The 12,140-nt window shown below is 39.3% G+C and overlaps 1 protein-coding gene across 1 annotated transcript in view; it reads left to right on the top strand.

The window, feature by feature from the left end:
• LOC142921842 (cadherin-2-like) overlaps positions 1-7,296 on the top strand; it is a 44,649-nt gene extending 37,353 nt beyond the window's left edge. The window contains exons 13-15 of the mRNA XM_076063177.1: positions 6,065-6,277; positions 6,619-6,752; positions 7,273-7,296. Coding sequence (XP_075919292.1) covers positions 6,065-6,277; positions 6,619-6,752; positions 7,273-7,296 — 371 coding nt within the window. The remainder of the gene's footprint in view (positions 1-6,064; positions 6,278-6,618; positions 6,753-7,272) is intronic.
• Positions 7,297-12,140: the final 4,844 nt, after the last annotated feature.

Genomic DNA, 12,140 nt, shown 5'->3' with positions numbered 1-12,140 from the left:
AACTTTAACATAGCCATTTCTGTGACCAGTCACAAGCTAATCACTCAGCCATTTCAATGCTAAATTCTATGCTAATTCTTTTGTCAAGGCGCTTTGTTTCTTCTCACACAGCTTAAAGGTCGCGATCTGAGCGTGGCTTTTTTCACTCCAGCGCTGTCCTCCAGACAGTCTCGTCCCTTCACCTGATGAAGGCCGCTTGTGTTGTGGCTGAAACGTCGTGAGAATATTATTGTGTTATTTTATTTTATCAATTTATTATTTTATTCTCATTCTACGTGACTTTACCGAAAGAACCAAAGAAGATGAATCCTTGCAGTCACGAAAGCTTTAAATCGAAAGATACACCCGTTCGTCCCATCGTCTCTACTATCAACTCCCCCACCTATAAACTGGCACATTTTCTTTCTGATATACTACGACCTTTCATTGGAAAAACCACCTCTGCGGTACTAAATTCCACTGACTTGGTATCGATAATCAAAGGCATTTCCCTGTCCCCAGACGACCTGCTTGTCAGTTTTGATGTGGTGTCCTTGTTCACCAAAGTTCCGGTACCTGACACCATCGCTATCATTGAAGACCTGGTTCATCAAGGACTGCACACTGCTGTACCCCCCCTGGTGAGACATTGCTTAACCAACGCATACTTCACCTGGAATGGAACTTTCTACAAACAAACTGAGGGCACCCCAATGGGCTCCCCCCTATCTCCGGTTGTAGCCAACGTATTCATGGAAAAATTTGAAACTGACGCCATCCAGACTGCCACTCTACGCCCGACCTTATGGAAGAGGTACGTGGATGACACTTTTGTCATCTGGCCACATGGCCAGCCTGCTCTAGACCAATTCCGCGACCACATCAATTCCATACACCCAGCCATCAGATTTACCATGGAGGTCGAAAAAGATGGCAAACTACCCTTTTTGGATGTCTTAATTAATAGGAGACATGATGGTGCAATGAGCCACTCTGTCTACAGGAAAGCTACCCATACAGATGCTTACTTGAAACCAGATTCCCACCACCATCCATCCCAGAAGAACTCCCTCATCAAGACTCTATACCATAGAGCCCAATGCATTTCCGACCAGGAACACATTACCAGTGAACTCAAGCACGTACACCAGGCTCTCAGGGCTAATGGTTACTCCGACTACACAATCCGCAAAGCCATCACTCCAGTCATGAAGAAGGATCCTCTTGTGGAGGCATTCAAAACCATCACCTTACCCTACATTGCAGGGGTCACTAAAAAGATCTCCAAAATCCTGAATAAACACAAGATCCAGGTCCGATTCAACACAGTACATAAAATCCGTGATCTAGTTCCATCTGTAAAAGATGCTGTTCCAGACATACAGTACCCGGGCGTTTACAAACTAAAGTGCCTCTGTGGTAATAGCTACATTGGAGAAACCAAACGACATATCTCGGACCGCATCCGCGAACATAAAGCAGACTTGAAACACGGTAGAACGAACTCCTCTGCCGTGGCAGATCACTGTTATAATTCAGTGGGCTCACATGACATTGACTTCTCCAAGACGGAGGTTCTTTGCAAACCAACCGGCTACCATGACAGATTCGTTCATGAGGCCATTCACATATACAAGCACAGAGACAATTTCAACCGAGAAGATGGATTCTGGCTTAGTAACCATTGGAAAGATGTTTTAAACCATTTCCGTTCTTAATTAATTGTTTTTTACGATGACCTTCAGACCGCAGCTCTTTCGCTGACATTGACTTTTAATACCTCTCACACCACGGTTAATGGTATGGTTTACAACATGGAGTATAACAGCGCCTCGCAGCTGTCTCTCTCCCCCTCCTCTGTTCCGACCATGGATGAACTCGTCCGTCTGAACGGGGCCCGTAGCTATCCATGTTGCTAAAGTTGAGGGTAAGAATCCACCCATTTTTTTCGCCATATAGCATTGTGATATATAACGACTTATTGTTGGTAGCTTAGCTGATTGGAGAATATATAGAGTTTATTGATAACATTGAGGTAATTTATATTTTAGTTTTTTATTGGTTCACTATGTAGTATTCATTATATATTGAAGTGTATACCCAGTTACTGTTAATAGCTCAGATGTGTAGGCCTTGACTTCAACATAGCCATTTCTGTGACCAGTCACAAGCTAATCACTCAGTTATTTCAATGCTAAATTCGCCTAGTTATTTCAATGCTAAATTCTCATGTTTGATTTGTACTAGGTGCCTCTGTGAATGTGTATGCTCTGACTTTAACATAGCTATTTCTGTGACCAGTTACAAGCTACTCCCTCAGCTATTTAAATGCTAAATTCTATGCTAATTCCTTTGTCAAGGGGTGCCTCTGCGGATGTGTATGCTTTAACTTAGCTATTTCAATGCTAAATTCTATGCTAATTCCTTTGTAAAGGGGTGCCTCTGCGGATGTGTATGCTTTAACTTTAACATAGCCATTTCTGTGACCAGTCACAAGCTAATCACTCAGCCATTTCAATGCTAAATTCTATGCTAATTCTTTTGTCAAGGCGCTTTGTTTCTTCTCACACAGCTTAAAGGTCGCGATCTGAGCGTGGCTTTTTTCACTCCAGCGCTGTCCTCCAGACAGTCTCGTCCCTTCACCTGATGAAGGCCGCTTGTGTTGTGGCTGAAACGTCGTGAGAATATTATTGTGTTATTTTATTTTATCAATTTATTATTTTATTCTCATTCTACGTGACTTTACCGAAAGAACCAAAGAAGATGAATCCTTGCAGTCACGAAAGCTTTAAATCGAAAGATACACCCGTTCGTCCCATCGTCTCTACTATCAACTCCCCCACCTATAAACTGGCACATTTTCTTTCTGATATACTACGACCTTTCATTGGAAAAACCACCTCTGCGGTACTAAATTCCACTGACTTGGTATCGATAATCAAAGGCATTTCCCTGTCCCCAGACGACCTGCTTGTCAGTTTTGATGTGGTGTCCTTGTTCACCAAAGTTCCGGTACCTGACACCATCGCTATCATTGAAGACCTGGTTCATCAAGGACTGCACACTGCTGTACCCCCCCTGGTGAGACATTGCTTAACCAACGCATACTTCACCTGGAATGGAACTTTCTACAAACAAACTGAGGGCACCCCAATGGGCTCCCCCCTATCTCCGGTTGTAGCCAACGTCTTCATGGGAAAATTCGAAACTGACTTCATCCAGACTGCCACTCTACGCCCGACCTTATGGAAGAGGTACGTGGATGACACTTTTGTCATCTGGCCACATGGCCAGCCTGCTCTAGACCAATTCCGCGACCACATCAATTCCATACACCCAGCCATCAGATTTACCATGGAGGTCGAAAAGATGGCAAACTACCCTTTTTGGATGTCTTAATTAAAAGGAGACCTGATGGTTCAATGAGCCACTCTGTCTACAAGAAAGCTACCCATACAGATGCTTACTTGAAACCGAATTCCCACCACCATCCATCCCAGAAGAACTCCCTCATCAAGACTCTATACCATAGAGCACAATGCATTTCCGACCAGGAACACATTACCAGTGAACTCAAGCACATACACCAGGCTCTCAGAGCTAATGGTTACTCCGACTACACAATCCGCAAAGCCATCACTCCAGTCAGGAAGAAGGATCCTCTTGTGGAGCCACTCAAAACCATCACCTTACCCTACATTGCAGGGGTCACTAAAAAGATCTCCAAAAACCTGAATAAACACAAGATCCAGGTCCGATTCAACACAGTACATAAAATCCGTGATCTAGTTCCATCTGTAAAAGATGCTGTTCCAGACATACAGTACCCGGGCGTTTATAAACTAAAGTGCCTCTGTGGTAATAGCTACATTGGAGAAACCAAACGACATATCTCGGACCGCATCCGCGAACATAAAGCAGACTTGAAACACGGTAGAACGAACTCCTCTGCCGTGGCAGATCACTGTTATAATTCAGTGGGCTCACATGACATTGACTTCTCCAAGACGGAGGTTCTTTACCATGAGAGATTCGTTAATGAGGCCATCCACATATACAAACACAGAGACAATTTCAACCGAGAAGATGGATTCTGGCTTAGTAACCATTGGAAAGATGTTTTAAACCATTTTGGTTCTTAATTAATTATATTTTACGATGACCTTCAGACCGCAGCTCTTTCGCTGGCACTGACTCTTAATACCTCTCACACCACGGTTAATGGTATGGTTTATAACATGGAGTATAACAGCGCCTCGCAGCTGTTTCTCCCCTCCTTCCTCCTCCACTCCAACCATGGATGGACTCGTCCGTCTGAACGGGGCTCGTAGCTGTCTGTGGTGCTGAAGTGGAAGGTAAGAATCCACCCGTTTTTTCACCATATAACATTGTGATATATCATTGAGGTAGTTTATATTTTAGTTTTTATTGGTTTACTATATGGTATTCATTATATAGTGTAGTGTATACCCAGTTAATGTTAATAGCTCAGCTTATTGAAGAATATATTGAGAACATTTATTATATTGATGTAATTTAGAATTAGGTTTTTCGCATCGGTTTACTGTATGATAGTTGATTTGTTGCAGCCCCCTTTGGCGTCCATGTACGAGGTGCCTCTGTGGATGTGTAGGCTTTGACTTTAACATCTATTTCTGTGACCAGTCGCAAGCTAATCCCTTAGCTATTTCAATGCTAAATTACTAGTTGCCTCTGTGGATGTGTAGGTTTTGACTTTAACATAGCCATTTCCGTGACCAGTCACAAGCTAATCCCTCAGCTATTTGAACAAGCTAACCCCTTTGTCAAGGTGCCTCACCTCTCCCAACCAGCTTAAAAGTCGCTACGAATCTTAACAGCGTTCATTGAAGCTCTGTGGATGTGTAGGCCTTTACTTTAACATCTATTTCTGTGACCAGTCACAAGCTAATCCCTTAGCTATTTCAATGCTAAATTACTAGTTGCCTCTGTGGATGTGTAGGTTTTGACTTTAACATAGCCATTCCTGTGACCAGTCAAAAGCTAATCCCTCAGCTATTTGATATGTAAACACCTTTGTCAAGGTGCCTCAATTCTCCCAACCAGCTTAAAAGTCGCTACGAATCTTAACATCGTTCATTGAAGCTCTGTCGTCCCGACAGTTCTGTACCTTTCACCTGAAGATGGCCGCTTGCGTTGTGGCCGAAACGTCGTGAGAATTTCATTGTGTTATTTTATTATTTTATTCTCATTCTACGTGACTTTACTGAAAGAACCAAAGAAGATGAATCCTTGCAGTCACGAAAGCTTTAAATCGAAATTTAAATCATCGTCGTCGTCGTTGTCATTGTCGTCATTTACATTGACAAACTCATTTCCGTGACGCTTGCCATTGTTGTTGTTTTGATTTAAATCTTTCGTGACTGCAGGGATTCATATTCTTGCTTCTCTCGGTAAAGTCACCACCACGTAGAAGGGAAACAATAAAATAATAAAAATATAAAACAATCAAATTATCACGACGTTTCGACTGCAACACAAGCAATCATCATCAGGTGTGAAAAACACAGCGAGAACATTCGAAATTTTCTTGCTGTGTTTTCCACACCTGACGATGATTGCTTGTGCTGCAGTCGAAACGTCGTGAGAATTTCATTGTTTTATTTTTAAATTATTTTATTGTTTCCCTTTCTACGTGGTGACTTTACCGAAAGAACCAAGAATATTGTTTCTAGATTTGAAGCTTTCGTGACTGCAAGGATCCATGCTCTTTGGTTCTTTTCGGTAAAGTCACGTAGGTAAAATTAAAAGAACAAAAATCACGACGTTTCGGCTACAACACAAGTGGCCTTCATCAGGTGAAGGGACCGTGCTGTCATGAGGACAGCGTTGGAGTGCGGTCCCTTCACCTGATGAAGGCCACTTGTGTTGTGGCCAAAACGTCGTGATTTTTGTTGTTTTATTTTTTACCTACGTGGTGACTTTACCGAATAGAACCAAGAATAATGTTGTTGTTGTTGTTTACTTCCTTGCCCCTCCCCCGGCACCTCCGACGGCCCCGCGTCTGTCCACGTGCTGCGTCCCCCCGGCGGCGGCGGCGGCGCAGGCAATAGCTCGCAGCTGCTGGCCAAGTCGTCGCTGGCGGAGGGGCTCCACTGGGTGGCGCTGCTCGTCGGGGACTCGGGCACGCCGCCGCTGAGTGCCGTGCGGCAGCTGCAGGTGGCGCTCTGCGCCGCGTGCGACCGCCGCGGCCGCTGCCTCCACGCCAGCGCCGCCAGCGGAGCCGCCAGCGCCGTCTCGGCCATGGTGATCTTACTGGGTCAGCTCCTCACTCACTCACTCCTACTACTCACTCACTCCTCCTTCTCCTCCTCCTCCCTCACTCACTCCTCACTCACTCACTCACTCCTCCTTCTCCTTCACTCACTCCTCACTCACTCACTCCTCCTTCTCCTCCCTCCTCCTCCCCCTCCTCCCTCTCCTCATCCGCCCTCCTCCCGCACCTCATCCTGACCCATGACCCCTGCTCCGACCCCGTGACCCCGGCACCTCATCCTGACCCACGACCCCGCTCCGACCCCGTGACCCCGCCCTGCCCCCACACCTCATCCTGACCCACGACCCCCGCTCCGACCTCGTGACCCCGTGACCCCCGCACAGGCGTTCTAGGCTCCCTTCTCTTGGTGTTGAAACGGCGTCGCCATGGAGACAAAGTGGGCAGGTGGAGCCTCGTGGAGCCGCGCGGAGACGCGGCCACTGACTACACGGAGCAGGGCGGGGGGGAGGAGGACCGGGTGAGGTGGTGACATCACCCACAGTGACATCACCCACAGTGACACCACCCACAGTGACACCACCCACAGTGACACCACCCACAGTGACACCACCCACAGTGATACCACCCACGGTGACACCACCCACGGTGACACCACCCACAGTGACATCACCCACAGTGACACCACCCACAGTGACACCACCCACAGTGACACCACCCACAGTGATATCACCCACAGTGATACCACCCACGGTGACACCACCCAACATGATCCCCTTGTATAAAGGTGTCAGTTTTGGTGCCAGATAAAAGGGTAAAAACCTATTACTAAGTTCAGTTCAGTTTATTTAGTGTAGCCCTGTGAGCCATCAACAAACACAAAAACAAAAATAAGAACCCATAAAACCATCTTATTACAATGGGGGAATTGTAATAAAAATAATTTACATTTATAATGCGCAATTCGTCCAGGGATCACGCTACAACAATGGATTCTACGACATGTAATTGCTCGTTATTTGGCCACACTGCATTGGCAGTGTGGCAGTGACACAATCGTGTGACATGTTGCTTTCTTGTTAATGGCTCGACACGGGGCTGCGACATGACTGTGCGGGACGTGTCACGTGACGGCAACACAATCGCGTATCCGTGACGGCCCGTGTGTTCCAATGACACACGGGCCTTGTTAGACTGATGGCCTTAATCTTGGTTTTCTTGTTGTTGTTGTTTGACTTGCATCCCACTGGGATTTTTGCACACAGCGTTGGTGGTGTACGGTGCTATCTCACGAATATTTTGATGTTTTTTTTCCTGGATTTTCTGTTTTCACAGTCGCACATAGTCACTTTAAAATGTTTTCTTGTTCACGTTTTTGTTTTTTTGTTTGTTGCGGTTGCACCCGATTCAAGAGCCGAATGGCTCACAGGGCTATACCAAATAAATGAACTATGAACACTCACTCACTCCACTCACTCACTCACTCCACTAACTCACTCCACTAACTCACTCCACTCACTCCACCCACTCACTCCACTCACTCACTCCACTCACTCACTCCACTCACTACACTCACTACACTCACTCCCCCCCCCCTCCCCCCGGTGCTGGTCCGTCATGGTCCCCACCCGCTCCTGGTCCATCATGGCCCATGCACCTCCTACGTACATCGTGCTCATTGTTATGCTAATTCCTTTGTCAAAGCGTTTTGCTTCCTCCCACACAGCTTAAAGGACGCGACCTGGGCTTGGCTGATTTCACTCCAGCGCTGTCCTCATGACAGCACGGTCCCTTCACCTAACACTGTGTGTGGAAGGGGATGCACGGACGATGCTGAAGTAAATCGGAGTGTCCGAGTTGGTGGAGCACGGAGAGAATTACTGTGTGTACGGAACGATGAAATAAAAGTGATGGCGGAAAAAGAGACGGTTGTCGTCCGAGTGAATTCACGGCACTACATTTAGTAAAACTTTTATAACATCACAAAATATACAACCTCAATCCAGATTGTATGTTACATTTCCATATTTAGTAAAACTTTTATAACATCACAAAATATACAACCTCAATCCAGATTGTATGTTACATTTCCATATTTAGTAAAACTTTTATAACATCACAAAATATACGTCAATCCAGATTGTATGTTACATTTTCATATTTAGTAAAACTTTTATAACATCACAAAATACACAACGCCAATCCAGATTGTATGTTACATTTCCACATTTAGTAAAACTTTTATAAGATCACAAAATATACAACGTCAATCCAGATTGTATGTTACATTTCCATATTTAGTAAAACTTTTATAACATCACAAAATATTCAACCTCAATCCAGATTGTATGTTGCATTTCCATATTTATTAAAACTTTTATAAAATCACAAAATATACAACACCAATCCAGATTGTATGTTACATTTCCATATTTATTAAAACTTTTATAACATCACAAAATACACAACGCCAATCCAGATTGTATGTTTCATTTCCATATTTAGTAAATTTTTTATAACATCACAAAATAAACAACGCCAATCCAGATTGTATGTTACATTTCCATATTTATTAAAACTTTTATAACATCACAAAATACACAACCTCAATCCAGATTGTATGTTACATTGCCATATTTATTAAAACTTTTATAAAATCACAAAATATACAACACAAATCCAGATTGTATGTTACATTTCCATATTTATTAAAACTTTTATAACATCACAAAATACACAACGCCAATCCAGATTGTATGTTTCATTTCCATATTTAGTAAAACTTTTATAACATCACAAAATATACAACCTCAATCCAGTTTGTATGTTACATTTCCATATTTAGTAAAACTTTTATAACATCACAAAATACACAACCTCAATCCAGATTGTATGTTACATTGCCATATGTATTAAAATTTTTATAAAATCACAAAATATACAACACCAATCCAGATTGTATGTTACATTTCCATATTTATTAAAACTTTTATAACATCACAAAATACACAACGCCAATCCAGATTGTATGTTTCATTTCCATATTTCGTAAAACTTTTATAACATCACAAAATATACAACCTCAATCCAGTTTGTATGTTACATTTCCATATTTAGTAAAACTTTTATAACATCACAAAATATACAACCTCAATCCAGATTGTATGTTTCATTTCCATATTTAGTTAAACTTTTATAACATCACAAAATAAACAATGCCAATCCAGATTGTATGTTACATTTCCATATTTAGTAAAACATTTATAACATCACAAAATATTCAACCTCAATCCAGATTGTATGTTACATTTCCATATTTATTAAAACTTTTATAAAATCACAAAATATACAACACCAATCCAGATTGTATGTTACATTTCCATATTTATTAAAACTTTTATAACATCACAAAATACACAACGCCAATCCAGATTGTATGTTACATTTCCATATTTAGTAAAACTTTTATAACATCACAAAATATACAACCTCAATCCAGATTGTATGTTACATTTCCATATTTAGTAAAACTTTTATAACATCACAAAATATATGTCAATCCAGATTGTATGTTACATTTTCATATTTAGTAAAACTTTTATAACATCACAAAATACACAACGCCAATCCAGATTGTATGTTACATTTCCACATTTAGTAAAACTTTTATAAGATCACAAAATATACAACGTCAATCCAGATTGTATGTTACATTTCCATATTTAGTAAAACTTTTATAACATCACAAAATATTCAACCTCAATCCAGATTGTATGTTACATTTCCATATTTATTAAAACTTTTATAAAATCACAAAATATACAACACCAATCGAGATTGTATGTTACATTTCCATATTTATTAAAACTTTTATAACATCACAAAATACACAACGCCAATCCAGATTGTATGTTTCATTTCCATATTTAGTAAAATTTTTATAACATCACAAAATAAACAACGCCAATCCAGATTGTATGTTACATTTCCATATTTATTAAAACTTTATTAACATCACAAAATACACAACCTCAATCCAGATTGTATGTTACATTGCCATATTTATTAAAACTTTTATAAAATCACAAAATATACAACACCAATCCAGATTGTATGTTACATTTCCATATTTATTAAAACTTTTATAACATCACAAAATACACAACGCCAATCCAGATTGTATGTTTCATTTCCATATTTCGTTAAACTTTTATAACATCACAAAATATACAACCTCAATCCAGTTTGTATGTTACATTTCCATATTTAGTAAAACTTTTATAACATCACAAAATATACAACCTCAATCCAGATTGTATGTTTCATTTCCATATTTAGTTAAACTTTTTTAACATCACAAAATAAACAACGCCAATCCAGATTGTATGTTACATTTCCATATTTAGTAAAACATTTATAACATCACAAAATATTCAACCTCAATCCAGATTGTATGTTACATTTCCATATTTATTAAAACTTTTATAAAATCACAAAATATACAACACCAATCCAGATTGTATGTTACATTTCCATATTTATTAAAACTTTTATAACATCACAAAATACACAACGCCAATCCAGATTGTATGTTACATTTCCATATTTAGTAAAACTTTTATAACATCACAAAATATACAACCTCAATCCAGATTGTATGTTACATTTCCATATTTAGTAAAACTTTTATAACATCACAAAATATACGTCAATCCAGATTGTATGTTACATTTTCATATTTAGTAAAACTTTTATAACATCACAAAATACACAACGCCAATCCAGATTGTATGTTACATTTCCACATTTAGTAAAACTTTTATAAGATCACAAAATATACAACGTCAATCCAGATTGTATGTTACATTTCCATATTTAGTAAAACTTTTATAACATCACAAAATATTCAACCTCAATCCAGATTGTATGTTACATTTCCATATTTATTAAAACTTTAATAAAATCACAAAATATACAACACCAATCGAGATTGTATGTTACATTTCCATATTTATTAAAACTTTTATAACATCACAAAATACACAACGCCAATCCAGATTGTATGTTTCATTTCCATATTTAGTAAAAATTTTATAACATCACAAAATAAACAACGCCAATCCAGATTGTATGTTACATTTCCATATTTATTAAAACTTTATTAACATCACAAAATACACAACCTCAATCCAGATTGTATGTTACATTGCCATATTTATTAAAACTTTTATAAAATCACAAAATATACAACACCAATCCAGATTGTATGTTACATTTCCATATTTATTAAAACTTTTATAACATCACAAAATACACAACGCCAATCCAGATTGTATGTTTCATTTCCATATTTAGTAAAACTTTTATAACATCACAAAATATACAACCTCAATCCAGTTTGTATGTTACATTTCCATATTTAGTAAAACTTTTATAACATCACAAAATATACAACCTCAATCCAGATTGTATGTTTCATTTCCATATTTAGTTAAACTTTTATAACATCACAAAATAAACAACGCCAATCCAGATTGTATGTTACATTTCCATATTTATTAAAACTTTTATAAAATCACAAGATATACAACACCAATCCAGATTGTATGTTACATTTCCATATTTATTAAAACTTTTATAACATCACAAAATACACAACGCCAATCCAGATTGTATGTTACATTTCCATATTTATTAAAACTTTTATAACATCACAAAATATACAACCTCAATCCAGATTGTATGTTACATTTCCATATTTAGTAAAACTTTTATAACATCACAAAATATACGTCAATCCAGATTGTATGTTACATTTTCATATTTAGTAAAACTTTTATAACATCACAAAATACACAACGCCAATCCAGATTGTATGTTACATTTCCACATTTAGTAAAACTTTTAT

Source organism: Petromyzon marinus, unplaced genomic scaffold (assembly GCF_048934315.1).
Source record: "Petromyzon marinus isolate PM22_M1 ecotype Great Lakes invasive population unplaced genomic scaffold, UKy_Petmar_22M1.pri1.0 PM_G_Scaffold_9, whole genome shotgun sequence".
Lineage (NCBI taxonomy): Eukaryota > Metazoa > Chordata > Hyperoartia > Petromyzontiformes > Petromyzontidae > Petromyzon > Petromyzon marinus.
This window is presented reverse-complemented; position numbering and strand designations above follow the sequence as displayed.